The sequence below is a fragment of the Crotalus tigris genome, unplaced genomic scaffold, assembly GCF_016545835.1.
Source record: "Crotalus tigris isolate CLP2741 ecotype Arizona unplaced genomic scaffold, ASM1654583v1 scf7180000019924.707973, whole genome shotgun sequence".
Classification (NCBI taxonomy): domain Eukaryota; kingdom Metazoa; phylum Chordata; class Lepidosauria; order Squamata; family Viperidae; genus Crotalus; species Crotalus tigris.
Window position 1 is genome coordinate 127,553 of NW_024097775.1, and position 22,305 is coordinate 149,857.

At 33.7% G+C, this 22,305-nt stretch overlaps 1 protein-coding gene across 15 annotated transcripts in view; it reads right to left on the reverse strand.

Moving 5' to 3' along the window:
• The window catches only part of DOCK10 (dedicator of cytokinesis 10), a 192,298-nt gene that overhangs the window by 78,864 nt on the left and 91,129 nt on the right, over positions 1 to 22,305 (reverse strand). For all 15 annotated transcript variants that reach the window (XM_039364894.1, XM_039364900.1, XM_039364888.1 and 12 more), the window contains exons 4-13: positions 18,747 to 18,829; positions 15,723 to 15,795; positions 15,086 to 15,208; positions 14,520 to 14,654; positions 5,642 to 5,825; positions 4,890 to 4,975; positions 3,794 to 3,877; positions 3,372 to 3,527; positions 1,755 to 1,964; positions 685 to 807 (exon numbers count right to left, since the gene is read on the reverse strand). In XM_039364894.1, the coding sequence (XP_039220828.1) occupies positions 685 to 807; positions 1,755 to 1,964; positions 3,372 to 3,527; positions 3,794 to 3,877; positions 4,890 to 4,975; positions 5,642 to 5,825; positions 14,520 to 14,654; positions 15,086 to 15,208; positions 15,723 to 15,795; positions 18,747 to 18,829 (1,257 nt within the window). The remainder of the gene's footprint in view (positions 1 to 684; positions 808 to 1,754; positions 1,965 to 3,371; positions 3,528 to 3,793; positions 3,878 to 4,889; positions 4,976 to 5,641; positions 5,826 to 14,519; positions 14,655 to 15,085; positions 15,209 to 15,722; positions 15,796 to 18,746; positions 18,830 to 22,305) is intronic.

The window sequence follows — 22,305 nt, forward strand, 5'->3', positions numbered from 1 at the left end:
ATTAAAACCAGAACTCTTTTTACTAGGCATAAACATGCAAATACAACAAAGGAGTGTTCTATTTGATGTTACACATTCTCACGGCTGCTAGATTGTTGTATGCTCAAAACTGGAGGAATAAAGGAATCCCAGCAGAAGAAGAGATTATATATAAAATTTTATTGTGTGCTGAAATGGATAGGCTCACCATGGAAATGAAGGATAAGACAGAATCAGTCTATTTCGAGATCTGGGACAAATTTTATCACTGGTGTGAATCAAGAACTGCTCGGATTTTAAATTAGCGTTAAGATAGAATTATATATAACTGTATATATAACTGTATTGTATAGAAGAATATACTATATAGAGTATAGTATATGCTATATAGAGTGTATTATATAGAGATCAAGAATTATGTATTAATTATATGTATCAAGAGGAACAAACTGTTAGGAATATTTATTTTGGAATGTCACATTATATCCATCCTTGTTTTTAACTGTATTATAAATAAAAAACTTTTTATAAAAATAAAAAATAAAAAAGAAAGAATTGACTCTTTCAAGTGAAAATGAGAAGAAGCGCAAGCAGATTGCATAAACAAACAGGAAACAATCTGCTCTTTCCAGAGATGGCTTCTCTTGTCAATAGTTAATTTGACCCTTAGGATTTGAAAGCCATTTATGTTCCCAATTACATTACCTTGTTAGAGTCTGGGTTTCTTATATAAGGTTCTGCACTGGTAGCAATATTTCCCATGAGGACCTTTTCAATTTTTGCCACAAAAACAATTTCAGAATGGGGGTTACTAATGGAGAAAATTCCCTGAGGGTAGAAAAAAAAATCAGTAAGTAGTAATCTAGATACAACAAACAGGTTATTCTACTTAAAGAATTTTTCTACAACATAAAAATGTCCTCAACTCTAATTTGCCTTAATCCCCAAACTTCTGCCTTTTTCTAACAAAATTTCCAACTCTAGAGCAATTTGCTTCCACTGATGGAGATTTTATTCTATTTTTAGAGGAGTAAACATGACATAAAAGGGAGTTATAGGAGGCTATGAGAGAAGTGGCTACTAATCATTTGCTTCAAAATGTGCTACTGCCTGCAGTATCCTGAAAGAGTTTTGATAAGCAATGAGGATTTTATCAGTCATTCTGTTGACTGGATATATTTTATTAAGAAGTTGACAATATCAAGGAGTTTGAAACCTATGGCTGAATGATGCATAGAATATTAAAAGGGCAGTTGATGGTATAGAAATTTCTAACGTCCTTCTTTATGAAGCAACAGACTTTTACTCTGAAAAGCTTTACATAAGCAGCAAGAATCAGATAATGGATGATTATACACTAAAGAGGTAGAAGAGGCCCACTTGAAAAACCTGATGACAAATGTAATCTTTCTAATCACTTTAATTGCAGACTGTAAGGAGTTTTTATTCTGATTGCAGATAACAATAATTCCATATTTTCTCTCATGTCTTTATTTGGAAACGTTGATCTTATGTGGGATAGTGAGCATTTAGACATTTTGGAAAAAAATATTCTGGTGTCCTCTAGGATTACTAGCAATCCAGATAGGAATAATGGGATTTACAGTTCAAAAACAATCAGAAATTACTCATAGAAGGGCAACAGTACTTGTAGCTACCCAGCTACTGCTTTGCAATCATTCAAATTCAAGTAACCTTAACATACAATTTGATTTACTATTAACTTTCAGTTGATGTTCACAAAACAGATACCTATGAACGAAACAGATTTTTACCTGTTTGGGATACTTCAGCCATTCTTCTGGAAATCCTTTAACCTGAGGTTCTTCATCTTTGTTGCCAGTTGTTTCAACAGTTCCATTTTCTGATGAGGATGACATCATATATCTAACAATAGTATGATTCAGGTCCACATGGAAATCAGCAGAGAGCTTTCGGTTGTCCCTTAAGTCAAAAAGAGCCACACTCACAAAAAAGGGCTCAATCTGTAAACAAAATATTTATTTATTTGCTTGTTTGTTTGTGTGGCCATCCATGTCACAAATATGATCCTGAGTGGCTAATAACATATTAAAAATCACAGTTAATAAGATAACAACATTAAATAATATATATAAAAAGTAACCAAAAATAAAATAAAAACTGGAATATATCTCAAATATGTCTACTGAGTTTAATGAGTTTCCTAAGCTGTGAATTCATTAGAGTACTGCGTATAACTGTATGCTACCTTAAGATGTTCAAATGTTAGGGTAAGATATTCAGATAACATATAGCCGCTTTGCTCCTTCATAAAGAAACAAAGAAGGATTCAAATTGGGAAAATATGGTTATCAATCTAAGAACATGGCACTTAGTTCAAACTGTAGAAACAGATGTGAATTTTGAAGAAAACTACAAGTTAGCCACCATTTTGAGTTCATTTAATTTACTGATTTGCTATTAATTTGGTAGGCCAGGATTCTAATTTGGAAACTGAGATTTAAATATTTTTCCTTATTTAACTCATACAAATGCATAGGGGACAAAATGCACAGAGGAAATATTTGTTTGTATCTTAATTTACTAAACTGAATCATGGTATATTTATCTTTGATTTTGTAATGCATTAATATTGCTTGTTTCATCGTATGCTTTGCAGCTAAGAAAAACCTATTATCTCTTTCTGAATTTTCTCAACACACCATCCTGGCCTGAATTCCATTCATTTATGTACTTTTTCCATTTTCATTGTAGAATTATTTTCCATCTTTATTTATTTATTTATTTATTTCCTAGCAAAAATGTATTGACTAGTCTTTAAAGCATAGCTGCTGGTATCTGCCAATGAATAAAATCAATAAATTGGCCGAAAGCAATGGAAGCTAAATTGTTCAGAATGTAAGTAGTTCCATCCATTGCATTTTTCTTTTAAATAGAATATTAACAAGTGATATATTTAGCAGTACTCTGATTTTCCCCATTTTTTATTTGCAATATTTTATAACAAACAATCCTTTTCTCCAACAGATATCAGGGTTTTTGTCATTTTAATATAAAGTCCAGAAATCATTCTCTGGAAAAAGAGGCTGTTATCCTATATTCACTGAGATGAATGTTATTAGATATTACAGTGTATCATATAATGGAATAGCTTGTCCTTTTCTTGTTCATGTCAAGGTCCTTAGCATAATGACAACATAGATCTTTGCTTTTAGACTCCTTGTATGCTCACTTTACTTAAAATTACCAGCAAAACACATAGGAACATAAAATCCCCACTAGATCAGACCACTATGATTGTCATAATGGTTCTAGAAAATTCACTAAGTGTAGCTCCCAACAACTGATATTTAGAGCACGCTGTGCTTAACTGGAGAGGCACAGACTTCTGCAACCTGCTTCAAACTTACGTTGGTAACTGGATCATTTTCATTATCAGAAACACAAGCTTGAAGATTCAGACTAAGCGATTTGCATGTTATCATGATTTGCTTTGTCTCTTTCTCCTCAAAAGGTTTGAGCAATCGATCCATTTCTGTGAATTCCTTTCTTTGAGTGTTCGAGCACTAGAATTGGACATTGAGATAATTAGCTCTTTGAAATCAATATACAAAGAATCTTACAAAGGTAGAAGAAAATAGACTGTTTTGGGATACAGATGTATGATCAGTCAAGAGTAAATTTCTATCCTTGGAAGTTAGCTGTACAGAATGACTTAAAGTAGAAATATATGCAACAAAAACAATTAAAATTACATGGCTGGTAATTAACTCACTATGCTGCTTGCTTTTATTCAACCTTATCTTGCAGTTAAAAGAAACACTTTACTTACAGCAATGTCAGGGTCTAAAGAGAAAAGGTTTAGCCGGTCTACGTTTCGAGATTCTTGAACACTTCTTTCTGTTTCTGTGAGGTACTGCAAAGATAAGAATTCTTTGATATACAAACAATCACTGTGATAGATAAATGGATGACGGATAGATAGATGATAGATAAGTTAAATATATAGATAGACAGATAATTACATATTATTGTACATACACAAATGTGCACGCACATGCGCGCGCGTGCACACACACATACACATTTATAAATAAATAAATAAATAAATATCTTGAGTGCTTTTTTTTTTGATGCACCCTATCGACCCAAATATGGGAGAAAGAAATCTTTTGCCTTGTATCAGCTCAAACTAGAGCCATCCACAGGCAGCAGTCGCAACTGTGACATCATTTGCAGTTGCGACTGCTGCCTGTGGATGGCTCTAGTTTGAGCTGATACAAGGCAAAAGATTTCTTTCTCCCATATTTGGGTCGACAGGGTGCATCAAAAAAAAAAGCACTCAAGGTAATTCCTCCCCCTGTCTCTTCCCTCCCTGACACAGCTGACAAAGTGAGAAAGAGCCTGTGGCCTAGAGGTTAACACAGCTGCTTAACATGCAGACAGCCCAGGTTTGAATCTCAGAAGGGTATGTCTGGTTGATGAAAACTAAAAAGTTCAAAATAGCTATTCCATTCTCCTGTATACCACACATGCCTTTGAACCAGTGCTGATTTCTTGGAAACTGCTTGGGAACTTTTTCAGAAGTGGTTTGCCACAGCTTGCTTTCTGGGCTGAGAGAAAGTGATTGGCCCAAGATCTGTCTGATGTCTTAACTACTATACCAAACTGGCTTTGTAATCATTGTCTTAGTTCCAATGATCTGATGTCATTTTTAATTCTAATATTTTTACCCTAAAATGTGATGGCTAGTAAAAATAAAGCACTATGATATACAGTATCATCACAACAAAAGATAACTGTTTTTTTGTGTGACATACAGTAGTAGTATCCTTTTAAATGCTATAGCTTGAAATTTATTTAGTGGCATAACAATATTTATAATATATAAAGGTTTTTTCACCTTGTTAACAAGAATAATCTCTTACTTTAGTAATATCTGGATGCAAATTATTCTCTGAAGAATCATTTTCCTCTTCAGGATGGTCATAATTCAGGCAAATGTCTTCGGAATCTTAAATACATACAATAGAGGAAAGATTATTTGCTTCCAAAGGTTTTTATGAGAAACACTGTGATATATGGGGACTGATGTGTATGCTTATTTGAATCATATATCTTCTGTTCTGCAATTATAGCATGACTTTGCAGAAAAAAGGACAATCGTCAAGCAGGTAGAGATGTACATTAAAAAAAACCCAGTCATAATACAAAGCATTTTAGTAAACTTATTTTATAAATGTCAATGAACATAGGACTGTTATTCATATGAACTTTTTGAAAAATAAATTTCTTTAGTGGCAGTCAAAAGGATCGAGCAAGAGAAGTAACTTTTTGTAAAGTATGGTTCTTATGAAAGACATGAATTTCTTCCATTGTGTCTTACAGAGACATTTTGAATCACAGGACAAACTTATTGCATATAGTACCTTAAATCTTTAGAGTATGAATGCTTTATGTTTTTCTGACATAATATGTATAATAAAAGATGGTTAAAATAAAATGAATTCAAGAATAGCTGGCACTATGGGAATCTTTGCAGCTTAAAAATAAAAAATATTTAACACTGTACATTGATTTGGAATGGGATTCAAAATGCCAGGAGATTTAAATACATAATGCTTCATGAAGTTTAAATTTTTAAATGTATTCTGAATGATTAAAAAAAAATTCTACTTACCAAATCTCAGATCACTGATGTCAGCACTTTTCCTCTCTTGAATGGACCCTTCTGGATTTATCTGAAGGATTTTGTTGAGAGTAGAAATCCATTCATCCATATCTTGCTCATTTTCAGCTGCCAGCACAAAGTATGTCAAGTCATTCATTTTCAGCTCAAAGGCATGTTTCCGAAGCCTATTATTCTATTGGTTCAAGAGAAGAAAGAAAGAAAGAAAGAAAGAAAGAAAGAAAGAAAGAAAGAAAGAAAGAAAGAAAGAAAGTTACAGCAATGAAATGTGGCAAATTCTGTGTTAAATGATTAAATATTTCCATGACTTGTTTTATTTAGGAAATGCTAATATGTTCTTTAGGATAATCCTCACTGAAATTAGCAGTGAATATTTTCTTTAACTCTTATGCATTTTACGAACAGGAAGACTTCCAATGAAAAAAGACCCTTTAACACAGGGACGTGAATTCAACAGTGTGTTTTCCAAAGTCTTGTACAAACATAATTGGAACTTTTACTCATTTGTACTAATAAGGTTGCAAATATTTTGATTAAGGCATGTAAAGGATGTTTAAATATACTAACTTTATCTTTGTATATGCAAAGTTGTTTTCTTTTGCCCTTTTTTCCACATGACCCACACCATTTATAAGATTACTGTCAGTGGTGGGATTCAAATATGAGAACAATTGGTTCTCTGTGTGGATGCTGCTTCCGGAAGTCCATTCTGGGCCAGGGCAGCAAAAAATTAGCTACTGGTTCTTCTGAAGTGGTGCGAACCTGCTGAATCTCACCACTGGTTACTGTTCATCTAATTTTTCCTAGACATGTCCTTTCTATGGGTTCTAAATCTCTATCTCATCATATTTGTTGATATTTTAAAAAAACAAACAAGATTCTGCTCGCTTCCTATTGGATAAAGCAATATTTCTTAATCTTGGCAACTTTAAGATATGTGAATGTCAACTTCCAAAAGAGTTGTTGTCAAGGTTGAAAACACTGTGATAAAGCACGCACATACTTCCTCATCTTGAAATATACTTGAAGGACTGAGATGATGAACTTCATATCACCTGCAGACCTGGTTGTGCTGTTAGAGATAATCAGTGTGGTGGTGATGGCGATGTGCTTGTAGGTGGGGTTTGTAGCCCTAGATTTCTGGAGATTATGGTGAGATGCCTCTGTGGGGCTGAGGTCAATTAAAAGAGGCTTCTTTGTGCAGCACCAACATCACTTATTCATGCAGGCTACTTCATAAATATGATTCATTTAGGCACACCAGAATATCTTCACATTCATATAAATATATACAAATTTAATCCCATATAAATGGAACCTTTTTTTGTTTCCTAATTTTATTCTTTTTGTTTGCGAGAAGGCTAGTTGTGCTATGAAAGAATATATCAATAATGCTCTCAGAGAAATTAATGACTCCATTCTGGTAAATGGAATGTGAAGATTATTTGATTTCAGCAATCTCTTATCTATGCATCCCTGGGTTTACTTCAGATGTGCTCCAGAAACAGAAGTTCTTTGGAGGAGATTTTGGGGTGCAGGAGTTATAGTGGAAATAGGAGAACACCCAAAATCCTCTTTCTCCCTATTTCACAAATAGATGACTTCTATTGTCATGGGAACTTTAGTATGATACCATTTAGTATTTACCACATAAACAACAGCCTGTGTGTTCATGCATACACACAGATACACACACATATATATTTAACTTAAAAGTATTACTGTGGTATGTGTGTGTGTGTGTGTGCCTAAATACCATAATTTTTAATATAATAAAAATGCATATTTCACTCCCAAATGTCTTCTTTTTGGAATGTTCAATATAGTAATCCTACCACTAAGATTTCAGAGTCATATTATCTAAAGAAGTTAATCAAAAAGTTTTTCTGATTAGTATATTACTAAATAGAAGTTAGCAAGGGGGAAGAACTATAATATCTGAAATCGTTCCCAGTCTTGCTTAGGCTGGCTGTTATCTATTATTCTGAAGATACAAATGAATTCATATTCATTAGTTTTAGGCATACAAAGCTGTATTCAGAATGCTGAAATAACTGCATTTAGTTAAGTTACAGAAGAAAATAGAAAACAAATATCGAAACACATGCTAGCAAAGCAACAGAGTGGAAATCTGCAACTATTTTAGATAGAAACATAGAAAACTGTTGATATTACAATGCTTTAATTAATCAGTCTGCTGATTTCATTGGATCCCTTATAACCAAGTTTACAGCCCTTGTTATCATATGCAATTTTTTTCCAAGCAAAATCTCCAAAGAAAGAACTCCTTTAAAATCTGTGCTCAGATTATTTTCCTTCATCTCATGTTATTCAGAAGAAAAAATCTTTGTCTATGTTACTTTCTTGAATATTAAAAAAAAATCACGAATTCAAATATTACTTGAGATTCACATACACACAGACACACATAAAAGCCAGACATCCTTATTTTTGCTGCATTAAATGCAATGTAACTAGAAATATCCCCAAAGCAATTAAGCAAAAGGCAGGAAATCTATGTCTCCATCTAGTAAAAGATAATTACTTAGTAAGATAAGAACTGTTAATCTGTTATCCTTTAATACAGGGTAAGGAATTTTTTGGCAGCTTGGTATAATTTACTATTTTCAATGCCGGAAGCAACACAGAGTGAGAAAATTAATGACATTCTGTCATCATAAAAGTAAGTCAGATATTTTTTCATAGATATTTAATTATTGTATCTTTTTATATTCAAAATTGATTTAAGGGCATAGCACACTTTCTTATTTCATGTTCCCACTGGAAACAATTTTTTTCTGTATGTTTCATGGAAAAAGTCAATGAATAAGATGTTCAGGGACATTGTTTGATCTACAATTACTGGATTGCCCATGCTTGAATGAGGAGAAGGAGAAAAAGATACAATTACACTTAGATACCATTGTTGGCTCTAGAATTCAAGCTAGCATTCTTATGAGCCAGCAATGTGCTGCAGCCACCAGAAAGGCCAATACAATCCTAGACTGCATCAACAGAGGGATAGTATCAAGATCCCGTGAAGTGTTAGTATTATTTTATACTGCACTAGTATAAGACCACACTTGGAATACCGTTTTGGGTCACAATAAAAGAAAAAAGATGTTGAGACTCTAGAAAGAATGCAAAGAGCAACAAAGATAATTAGGGGGCTGGAGGCTAAACTGTACGTTGAATGGTTGGAGAAATTAGGAACGTCTAGTCTAATAAGAAAAGGATTATGGGTGACATCATAGCAGTCTTTCAATCTTTGTGAGGTTGTCACAGAGAAGAGGGGGCTCAACCTATTCTCCAAACTCTGTTATTCTGTATTCTGTCAATAGGAGCCCTGTCAGGTGTTCAGCTTGAAGACAGAGCTATAATTTTAGAAGCTTTCTGGGGAGATTTGGGGCAATACTCAGAAATATGTCATTATGCCTGATGACAAACAAGTGATTATTAAATGTTAAAAGAGGGCAGAGATGCCAGATGGTGTGCACCTCTTCATATCCGTTTAACCTTTCCGAGTTCTACATCAAAATTATTGTAGTACTTGAGCTTTTCTTTGCACATTGGAAAAGCAACATATAAACACTTTTAAAAGACAATTTTAAAATTAAGCCAGTACATTTATTGTGCAAGTGTGCATATGGGTCCTTTAACAGCAACCTTCCTTATTTCTATATTTTGGTTCAGATGCCTATATTTTCACACATGCACACGCACACACATGTGTGTATGTGTGCGTGCATATGTGTCTGTTGAATAGAATCTTAATGAGAAACACCTGCAGGAGATTCCTTTGATGTTTTGTTCTTGTGCTTGAAGGCTGTTGGAGTCTGGATTGGGTGAAACAAGCTGAAGCTGAATCCCAGAAAGAGTTGTTGTTTCTCTATCAAGGTACTCAGACAATTGCAGTGTTCTTGAAAGACTGGCACTGTCTCTGAAAAGTCCTTGATTTGAGGACTCCCCAATTCCCAACTACTGCTTCATGGCCAGGCAATGGCTTTGTTAAGAGACGACACATGTGTGAAACATTATCGGTAGATTCAATAGTATGGTTTGCACCTGTTTTCTATTACACAGAACTGTCAAATATTTGCTAAAAAAAATGTGTTCAGTTTTACATGTTGGAAAGTCCCATGTAAAACTATTTAAGTAAGACAGCTGCTTAGATACTTGATAAATATTTTCAGCTGCTGCCAGCTGAAGAGAGCAGCTGGATCTTATGTATTTCTTTTCCTAAACTGATCTAGCAGTATAGCAAAGGAAAGGAAAACTAAACCACCAGTGTTTCTCACAGACAGTTCCAAAACTGGTAGATTATAACATATTTATCTAGTATATCCTTTCCATACATTTGAAGAATGAAGGTGCAGCTCAACAATTGAATACAACCCCAAATGTCCCTACTTTGAAAACTTCCTAATTTGTCAGAAATTGCAAGAATTCCACATTTTTTTTTAAATTTGGGAGTAAAGCGTTCTATTCAGTAGAAAAACATTGAATTTGTGCAATTTGGTTTTTCTCAGTCTTTCATATTTCCACTTCTATTTCAAATTCCGTTATCAGTTTCAGTGTGTTAAAATAAACAAACAAACAAAGAAGAAAAGCTACTAAGGCAAAATCATGGAAGGGGAGGATGGACTGGACTTTCTGCTCTGAATATTTCACTGTTTTATTTACTTTTATTTCAATATTTATGAACTGATTATGGATAAAATATCAATATAATAAAACTAAGTTTAAAAAATTAAGAAAATGTTTTAAAAATTAAGATAAAAACAAAATGTTTTTCAAAATGAGTCAAAAGAGTTTAAAAATTAATCCTAGAAAAAAAAATCAATTTTATCAGTCTAAAACTGATGGAACAACATGAAAAAAAAAAAATTTCAGAGGATGTTGCTACAGAAAAGTTTTAACTTCATAGCTGCAATCCTAGAGTCTCTGCATGATAAGTCTGATAAAGACTCCAGTTTGGAGGTAAGCTTGTAGATAGGCAGGTGATGTTTTAAGTTTGCCTCCATACCTACATCAAGCATTATCTATAGAAAGATACAAGTGTTTACAATTTTTCAAATGCATTTTTAAAAAGAGAACTGAACTATTTTCCACATTTAATTTAAAGTTCAACATTAGAACATACAAGAAGAATGTGAGAAATACCACATCAGATAGGTTGCAGCAGCTATCCCAGACTTGGACCAGTTTATATTAGAGATGGAATTACCCATTCCTTAAGCCACACACTAATTTGAGTGATTGCTCTTCTTCAGTTTTTATACTGTGTAAGTTTTTGTTTTAGTCTGGTTCTTCTGATAATATGCAGATCAGTTATGGACACAGGTTCATTTAGAAATATGGAAAAATTATTTCATGTATTTAATAGTAGAATCATGTCACATTTCAAGGATATGATCTTTGAATAATACTTGGGGGGGGGGGGTTAATGCCCCAAGATATGGGTAAGATAGATCTGGACAAAACACTAAGCTTGATTTAAATGTAATTAAAATTTGATCTCATTAATTAAATATGGTCAACATGTTGATTTAATGATTTAATAAGAAACATAAAAGTCAATTTCAACTACTTTTAATTATAAAGGAAACACAAAAATGGTAACAGAGGTAATTTGAAAGAATAATAAAGCTTGTGGAAAAGAAGACAGCAAAACTAAAGCATCTTTCACTGGAGAAGAAACATTGAGAAACGGAAGGATGGATTTTTGTCAAGGTATTAGTCTAAAGGCTTTTAAAATGGATATTGTCCAATTCTTAACAGGACAAAACAAACCTTTCTTAATGATAATAAACTACCAAATTAAATGATATACCACACTAACTTTTGATATATGCTATAAAAATGGAGTTTTGATATCACTTCCAAAAACTCTGGATTAAAAACAACGCCATTTTCTCTTGGTGTTGAATGATATCAACTTCCATGATTCTGTATTAGGGAAAGCTCAGGACTTCATGGCCTCCATGGGAAGTACGGGCATGTCTCTGGCTGGTTATCTCTGGTATGTCTTACAGATTCTGTCTTTTTTTTTTTTTTTTTTTTTAGCATTAGACATATCCCTTTGCAAAGGATTGATCATTTTGGATGCTGCCATTATGTCCTCTCTCACCCACTCTGGAAAGGCAAAGCTTAGGCCTTAAGTGGCAGAGAAAATGCCGTCATCTTTATGGTTAAGACAGGAATGACTGACATTTGGGACATACTGTATGCAGGGCAAATGGGCAGATTCAAATAGTCTATCCCAGATTTCTTATGGATCCAGATGGATTTTGTCAGGCACTTAGGAATTTTCCAAACCTCTGGCAAGCAATTCTGTTGATTGCCTGATGACTATTAGCTACGGAAGTGACAAAGTCACTCAGATTCATTAAAGTCTTGACTCTTCATGGGAGAATTCTATGGCTTGTTAATTTATTCAGGATCCCTTTAGCTATATAATTTTTAAATGTTCTTGAGCATTTTCTCTGTCACCTGTGGCCTAAGCTATACCTTTCCTGACTGGGTGAGAGAGAGGGCATAGTGGCAGCATCCAAGATGGTCAATGCCTTGCTTTGGAATTGGTATGGCCTGAAAGAGGCTACAAGCTTCTGTTGACTTTATTGAACTTGGCCATATTTGACAACTATCAAGCAACTTTCCTTTTGGTGGTTGGGGTGAGAGTATACATTATTCTGATATTGATTCAAAGCTTGCCAGAGGTGCTGTTTCTTCATCACAAATATCTGACAGTTCCAATACTGATTTTCAGGCAAGTAAGCATACTCCCAAGAGATCAGATATATGACATGGAGATCTTGCTTGCCTGGACTTCTGGTAAATATTATAGCGAACTGACATCTTTGGAAGAGAGAGATGACATTGTGGCTGAAAACATCATCCAGATTCTGGATCCGGACCTCTGAAATCTCTCTGATGAAAGAAGAGATCTTGAGATTGCCCATGTGTACTGTAGACAGTTGTTTTTCATGAACAAAGATGGGAATCAAATGGCTGAGAGTTCCTAGATTCCATCAAGAGTATAGCTTTAATATTGTCAGATCTAAACCCATCTGAGTGTAAGCCTTTATTTAGTTACACCTAATAGACAGAATCTTGTCAAACTAAAGATGTAACTAACTTACTAGAAATATTCTCAGAGATTCTAGATTGTGGCTATCGTCAACCTCTTTGCCTGTTTGATGACTGGCAGTAGATATCAGTAATGGGTTATGGAGATTATAGGCTAGGCACCAGTTTCCAAAACATTTCTTGGTACAATTTATAATGCTGGTTGCTGGTTTTAATTTATAAAGTTTTAAATTACATGGCACCAAGTATAGTGTATTTGATTTGTATTTAATTTACTATGTACTGCTAAGGGTATTGTAATTATAAAGTATAAAAATTAAATACTAAATAAATAATTGTGCATTGTTTGTAGAAGAAAGAAAAACAGTGTTTGAACATATTGCCCTTTGGACTCTTTTACAAAATTCCATCCTTTTTAGCAGTTAGAATAAAGCATTTTTATAAGCAAACTAGATAAAACCTGTACTACATTTTAGGTGGCTGAAAGCTATGAATACCAGTTATAACTAAGATACTGTAATGAATCAGAAGCACTGCATGGGACCAGGAAATATTTGTGTCTTTTCTCTCCATTTGGCAAAGGCAAATATGGTACAGTTTTAAAATGTAAACATGATCTGGAAAATCTCATTAGGCATGCGTTAAAAAGCTATTTGGATAGCTTTTCTTTGTAATTGAAATGAGAAATGGTTATGCACACTGATTTCTGTATGCACATCAAAATTATCTCAAAAGTCTCTGAACCACTTGATCAGCCTGAGCCATTTTACCTAGAGCTTGCTCTTTTAAAGAAGCCGGAGTGATAGCAGGAGTGATAAAAAGTTATTTAGATCAGCTAACAGAACTCACAGCAAAAGGGAAAAGATAATTCAACAGAAATTAAGTTTTATTCCCCAACAGAGAGCAACAGGAGAAACAAAAGCTGGAAAATAATGAGAAAAGAGTTTTTGTTTTTGTTTTGCTTTGTATAAAAGGGCTTTTCAATTATTGGGATTCAGAAAAAGTGAAGCAGATCTTGTGTTTGAAATCTATTTCAGGATTACCGTTCTGGCAGAATCAAACTTGAAGTTAACTTCAAACATTGAACCATTCAGCAAAAAAATGCAAAGGTTGTTTTTTTTTTAAAGACCAAGAAACTATATTAAACTGTTTATGTAAAGACAAAGCATCATTTGGTACATTTAAGAAGCCATAACAAAAGCCAAACTGGCAATTTTAAGATCTATTCCATTTTATATATTAAAATTCCACTTAAAGGAGCAAAAATCCATAGGTTGCTATACTCTAAAAATGGTTATAATAAAAGAAGATGAATCTTGGAACATATTGTTCAACATTCTGAACAAAGTCTGGGAAATATGGCTATTCTCTTAGATGACGCGCATGGATAGGTGGAAGGAGATAAAAATACAGAAAGACTGAAACATGATGGAGAATTTTGATTTATGAATATTTGCTTAGAAAAAAAGCTCTGCTTGTTTTTGGTATGTGGCTTAATTGCAAGTCTTTTCATTTATATATACGGAAAAATTAAATTAAATTCTAGATTATATTTTTACAATGAAAGACTGGAATCAGCATAGGGAGTATATTGTATGGGCAATGAGAGGTTCTGAATATAGCATATTGTACAATGTGTTTAGGAGAAAAGGGATATTTGTAAAGATTCTAGTCTTCAAGAGCAAAAAACTGTTAAAATTAAAAATGGCTGAGAAAATGCAGAGGCAATAAAGACACTTATACAGCAAATATATCCATATTTTAAAAACTGCTGACTTACCTGCACCACCCCTGTACAGGAATCCAAAAAGATGCAGCCTTTGGGCTCTTTTGAGATCTTCTCATCTTTATAAAAGTTCATTATGTACGAATGGTCTGATAATTGTGTCAGTTGAAAATAGCGCTTTTTGAACGACTGTGTGAAAATAAGAAACAGAATTGGCTATAACACACATTATTTCTGACAAGATGCTTAATTCATAGAAAATAGAAAATAAAACACCATTAATAATCATGAAGAACAATAATCTTTGATAGACAATGGAACTGGTCTCTTTACTGTCATTTACACTGAAACAGTACATATGCTTATTTTGAACCATCCATTGAATTCAGTACAGCTTATGTCCAGGCAAATGCTTACTGCTGACACATATTTTCATTGATTACATTTTGGAGCTAAGAAAACAAGTAAAAATACAAAGAAAAAAATGATGATGAGAATTATGTCAGAGGACAGATATTAAACAATGAAAAGGAGTTTGGTATTAGGTTTCTTGTTTTTTTTGCCATCGGAAACTAACATTGCTCTCCTTTTACAATAGAAAATAGTAGTAATTTTCTTACCCGAACTGTAATGCTATTATTTACTGTGCTATTAAAATTCCCCTTATAAAGCCAGCCAGATCTGAAAACTCCAGTTCCTCCTCCTCCTCCACCGCCTTTCGAAGATGAGTGAGATGTTGTATCCTGATTGAAAGACATTAATACCTCTTTGATTTTTTTTTGTTTCCCACAAGACAAAAACTCAGAATATGCTGCTGAAATTTTTATAACTATGCATTTTCTAATAATGGTAACACCTCTCAGAACTGTTAGATATATAATTTTCTTTAGAAAATGTGTTTCCTTTAAAAAAAAACAACTGAAAATGTATTTATTTATTCAACAAATTTATATAGCTATCCATCTACCAGTGGAACTATGGGTCAACAACAACAAAAACATAGGGCAAAAATAAATTTTAAAAACTACATGAAGCATATATCATACATAGTAGCTCTACCCTGAGTTTCATTAATATCCTGGCCCCAGTGTTGGGGAAAAACTGATCTTTGTGGTAAGCCAACAAGTTTTGGATGGTTTGATTTTCCAAGGGCAGCAGCTGTAACAAAGAAGCCACATTACATGACACTACTGGGGATCTACTAGATGTAGAAGCATTTATGAATAATAAAGAGAAAGTGGACAGTCATATGCTTACTTCATCCTTGTCAACATCTTCATGATCAATTTCAAAGGAATGTGAAGGAAGTTTCTCTGGTCGGTATTCATGCCTAAAGAAGAAAATGTTTTAGAGGTTCTGTTAATGTATGTGCCTATATATTTTCCTACAACATAAAAAACTATGGAGCCGTGGTGGTGCAGGGGTTAGAATGCAGTATTGCAGGCTAACTCTGCTGACTGCCAGGAGTTTGATTCCTTCAATTCTACTAGCTCAAAGTTGACTCAGCCTTCCATCCTTCCAAGGATGGTAAAACGAGGACCCAGATGGTCGAGGGCAATATGCTGATTCTGTAAACCACTTAGAGAGTGCTGTAAAGTACTATGAAGTTGTATATAAACCTAAGCTATAGTGCTATTGCTGTATCACAGATTACTTACAAGAATTAAAAACATAGAATGAAACCCAACAAGCCACAGCATATAATAGTTTTAATTTCATAGCACAACATAACAGCATAAAAATAGAACCGGTCTACATGAGAAATGCTGGATAATCCTTAAGTGGATCCTCTAGTTTTATCCTATATTGGATTGCTTTCACTGAGTGGGGCATGGATCTCATATCTTAGTATTAGATATGTGCTTAGGGCATATAATAAAACATAAAACATACAGAAGGAAGACTCAAAATAAGTGAGAAAATTATTATCTGAATATATTTGAAGTACACCTCAATTGTTTCTATAAACATTAACAGAGGTGTTAAAAATAAATTCTTAATTATAATCCAGATGCATTTTATGTTGCCTCTTAGTCCATACTCCGTTCTGTTTGGGCTGTTTCATGACTTTCAGTTACACTGAAAATGTAAGATACATTATAATAGTTATTTACAGAAAAAGGCAAATCTTTTAAACCTTTAATTCCCAAAGCAAAGCAGAACCCATCACATTAATCAGAAAACATCATATTACTTTTATGAGTGCAAATCCATTCTGCAACAGAAATGAACACTTTCCTAATGTTTTCCTCCAAATGGCTAGATAGGTCTATGACTAATTCACTGCAGATAACTGAGATGACATGACATGAAATGGGAAATCTCTATAAAATTGGGCCACCAAGTCCTGGAAAAACTATCACTGAAAAATAGAGAGAGAAGATCTTGTGCATGATGAACTTATCTAGCTGTTACGATTTGCAGAAGATACTCATTTGAGGGTTTCCTCACTGTCAGATTTGTCTTTCTGACATTGGGAAGAGAGTCTTCCAAGCTACTTTCAGGCTACAGAATGCATTTAATTTGGGAATTGCATTGGTTCTCAACTTTCTTAGCCTTTACAACATATATAATACTACATGCTTTTCATCAGGCTTTTAACTTTGACTGATTCTGTATTCATTTCACCCTGAGTTCTTGCTGGGGTAGAAAGATGTATCATAAATTGAATGAATAAATGATATTGCAATCTAGCCATTTTACAGTTACCTATCATAGAGATCCAGAGGAGAATCTACACAAGAATATGCCTTTGTCATCTAGGAAAATGTTGATGACTGTGGGAGAGGACTGTCTTAATAACAATCAGAGGTATTACTGAATATCAATTAAGATACTTGATTAAATATTTAACTAAACTATATTTCAAAGAACATGTATAATAATTCCCATTGAGATCATATACCTTTAGTTGACTATTACACAAGTTGGGCTAAGAATCATGAACAAAACAATCTGGGATCTCAATTATGCACTTTTATTTTAGTAAATGCAAATTAATGTGTAGTTTTGACACATTGCTTGTAAAGTGGAAAATGATTCATGCCTTTTTCCTTATTTTTTTAAAGTATGACAGTATGGATTATGATTGATTATTTTATACATTATTGAAGTGCTAATTCCTGATACCAAAAAGACTATCTCACTAGAATTTCTGAATTATATTAGAAACATTAGAAACACTGAGTTTTGTTTAGCCTTAATTATAAGCACCTTTAATGCTAAAAACAGAATGAAGAATTGTTTCTTCCTTTTAAAAATGCAGTTTATTAAAAAGAAAAACCCTTCAGGAGTCAGCTTTTAATGGAAGTCCTATGCTGGTTGCTAAACACATGACTGAGGCATAGAATGCAAAGTGAACTAAATACTTCTTAGATTTTATTTCTCAGTTTACAGGATAAAACATCATGCATGAATTGGGCCTTTAAAATCTATGCCAGACTTTTTGTCTCCAAATGAGCCACATCATTTGCTTGCTTCCTCATAAATGTATTTTTAGAAAAGTAGAAGCTTCCTATCTATTAAAATATGCTTCTAAGCATGGGTGAGTGCTCCAAATCTATATTTCTCTCAATGTATAGGCTAATACAACTTGCCTCCAGATATGGAAACAATTGAATCATCCAAGTACAGTGTTTCAAATTTCAGTTATACCATCACCATAATACAACTGCTCACTTCTAGTTCATATTATTTTTGTTCAAAATTCAAAACAAGGTGTGATTAATATTTTAAAAATGGGAAGTATTTAATACTTTCAAGTCTATGCTGGTCCTAGGCCTATATTTTCTGCTATGTGAAAAACAGTTTGCTTTAAAGAATAGCCTTCACTTTCTAGATGAAGGTTTTGTTTTAATAAGAATCTTTATAAAGCTGTGGGTTGCTGGAGAATAATAGAATTCAGAATATCATCTTCTACACAATAGTTTATATAGCACTTTGGAAATAATTCAGAGGGTGTTTGGGACAGGAAACAAGAAACATCTATCTAAAACTCTTAAAAGCACCAATATTTGTAACTCTGGGTTGAATTTTGGGGTCTGTGGTACTCTCTGAAATTTAAAGAACTCTTTAAGGCAGCTGCTATATGATTCTATTTCATTCCAGCACAATTAGACATTTATTAGAAGAGTAAAACATTATAACTATAACATGAAATGTTTGCATAATGTACCCTTAGATAATTTATTGGAGACCAGAGGCAGTTGTCCTGTGTGATCAAGACAATTATGTTTAAATTTAATATTTCAAAAGAAAAAAAAAGAAATCATAGTGTCTTACTGTGGTAGATGTTTAAAGTCTTCTGAATACTGTTCATATTTGTAGACTACAATATGCCATTGGGAACTGTAATATTTACATGCCTAAAACAATAAAGAAGAAAATATTAGATTAAGGAGGAAAATCAATTAGGTTTGGTTGGAATGTATGTATATTTGTATGTACGTTACAAATGTACATTTACTCTTAATATGCATCTGTTGCCAGTATAAGCATTTTGTAGGTAACTTTCTCTAGCAGAAGTTTTTGATATGCGCTTTATTGACCTAAGAACTGAATGGCAACATTAGGGAAAATAAAAATAATTCAAAAAGGTAATTGTGTTTCAATCCTGGGAAGCACATATGAGATTAGGTCACTGAAAAACACAGCTTAAAGAGGTTTTCCAGATAAAATTTTGATAAAACAAGCATAGAATAATTAATGGTTGCAATACATAATACAGTTTTATTTTATGAAAAAAACTTCTAAGCTTTTTCTTATATTTTCTTATATTTTCAAAAGCATATTGTCTTTCTTCACCTAATACTACATATTGGTTTTGAAAATAATATTTCCATTCCACTGAAAGCAATGATAAAACACCAGTTTTTATTATAATATATACTGTGCCTATAATGCAATCTATTGTAATTTAACTGTCATATTTTCTCCCACATAAAAATTACTCAATGCTACATCATCCCAGAGGTTTTTTTGCTCCAGAGTATGAATTGGTTTTTGAGCCTCTTAAAATTTCTTGTTGGTGTTTTGAAGCATCAATCAAACATAAATCTGTAGCTTACTGCAAATCCCAAAAGCTGGCTTGCTCATGATCAGGAAAGCTGGAGCTTCTGTCACACATTTTGTATCTAAATGCTATGGAGAACATAGTATATTGATAATGACAACCAGTTCATTTGTCATTTAAAGAAGAAATTTTTATGTTTTCTATTGCAAGTTATGTAAACAAATTCTACAATACTTAAATAATTAGATGACAAAGAGACCAAATTTTGTGGTATGCTAAGTGTGTACACTGTTATCTAATCATACATGTGGCTGGATCAAGTACAAACTGACCTAAGTTCTAATTTGATCAGAAGGACAGAAACTTTAAATAGCTTTAGATAAGTTGCAGTTCTTGGCTTTGGCTGCCCATCTAAAAGTAAGAACTAAAATTAATAAATAAAAGTAGTCAGTGCCTAATGAGGAGTAAGAAATTCCAATATTAGTTTGCTGCTATTTCTTTTCTTCCTTAGAAATGCAATTTGAGTTGCATATGAACAAGTTTAATAAAATGCAGCAGGACCAGTCCTTACAATGCTGATTAGTGGAACAAGAACACTTTTCTCTCAGTTTAGCAAAAGTTTGGGTTACATAGTATATATGCATTTGATTATCAGTAACACGTACTACTATCTGAGCCTGTGAGAAAGATCATTCAGTGAGTTGGATCTAGAATAGAACAGAACCCACATTTTATTCATTCTCTAGTAGGCGACAGACAAAAAGCACATTATTAAAGAAACAGGCAATTTTCTCCCTCTCTCTTTCTTTTGCTGATATGTCTGTTGCTAATCTTATATGTGAGACAATGGCACAGTTATGCAAAAGTAGGGAATCAACATAGATTTAATTCTCAATTATATCCTTGCCTGCTTGAGTGTTTGTAAACAGATTCAAAATTGGCATGTACAAATATCAGTTCTTACACACTAGTAGAAGGAATTGCATTCATAGACATTTTACAGCTTGTATAGGCAAAACAAAAAGAACATTCAAACAACATTAACTGCCTTGATTAAACTTAAAAAAAAGTATGACGAATTTCTTAGAGCTTGGATTGTTCTGCCCTAGATGTGCACAAAATGTCTCAGGAAAACTGTTCTTGCCAGTTAATTAGGAACTAGAGAGTGCTACAAATAGAAATAAACAAATTGCTTATCCCACTTTGCACCTATCAACATTTATAAAATATAATAAGTGTAAAGTTGATGCGAGTCATTATCCTAGACTTAGCTGGAAAAGTCCCTGGTTATGTTCTGAAATTGTCTTTGATATTTTTATGGCATATATCAACCAGGAGATACTGGGAGAAGAGGACATCATCCTACAGATAAATACCGGAAGTACAATTCTGAACTGAAAATAAAACTAATTATCTTTTTCATATAAAAAACAGCTGTGTTCGTCCACAGCTATGTAAGATTTAAGTCTCTAGACAAAATTGGGTTACTCTAGGCATCAAATAAGTCCCAAGATATCGGGTTAGCTATACAAAAAGAAAAGCATATTACAATGGCATATTTGGTTCTATTAATAGCATATGATCACATGTAACCAAAATAAGTGTGATATTATTTCAATTATTTTGCCTTACTTTGCCTAGAAGTCCATATATCATTTTATTTTCAAATATTTTCCTGCAACATAGTCACAGAACAGTAGCATACACAGAGCTTTTCAGTATCCAAGAAAACCTCTCAGATACCTTCCCACCCACCCATCCATTGTGAAAAATCTCAGGTACCAAACTTCAAACCCACATGAAAGAAAGGGCAGGCAGCAGATTAGGAGGAAGGAGGTCACACAATGGGGCTATCAGATCTAGACTGCAAAGAACCAAATGAAGACATCTTGGCAACAAAGAATGAGAAATTTCTAAACAATATATCTTATCTGCCATCTAGTGTTGTCTGTTCTTGGGTTTTTTTTTCAGATCAATTAATCCTATCACATGGCTAGTTCTAGTTCTCTAACAAAAGCAGCTCTATGCTTCACTGATATCTCTGTCAGCTCCTTAGTCGCTGGAATGTGTATTTTCTCCCCCTGACAAGAGAAGATTGGTGGGGACCCTATGGTTGATAGATGGTTGATTTGGAGGTAGAAACTAAGAAGAAGCAGCTCCTTCTTTACTTTCCTTTACTATGCAACCAGTTTTTCAGGGGCAAAGGATGAGGCAAGGAAAGATCATTGCATGTTCTGAGAAAAAGTGTAATAAATTCATTATATACAAACAGAAAACAAATTCTACAGCAGAGAACCGTAAATATTATTTTTACGGAAATCATTTCAATGTGTTTAATTGACAAATTAAACAAATGTAGTTGCTGAGAAATGGAGATTTTGATATAAAACTAATTAAGCAGCTAAGTTCCAATTCAAATTCCAGAGTTAAAGATGGAAATAAACATTTAAACACTTTATATTCAAGACTCAAAGAGAAGAAAATTTTGTTTAGACTGATTCAGTTTTAGACATTCTGTTATGTCCCGACAGAGGCTTTTCGCCAAAGAAGAACTGTCCTTCCAAGATGCCTTAAGAGAGGTCACCGCAGAAGAAGCAGCAGGCGGCGCCGTCAAAAACATGCGGCCGATCAGGAACAGTCCAGAAGTTGCATCCGTGCACCAGGAAGACGTCCAAGGAAACTCCGAGGAGGATCCGGACGAGGAAGTCGACCGTCTCCACCCCACGAAGGAAGGAAATCAGAAGGGAAGCTCTTCAGCTCCACTCAAGTGCATCGGCTGTGGAGGTCGCCACAGGAGAACCGACTGCAAGTTCCGCTCCGCTACCTGCC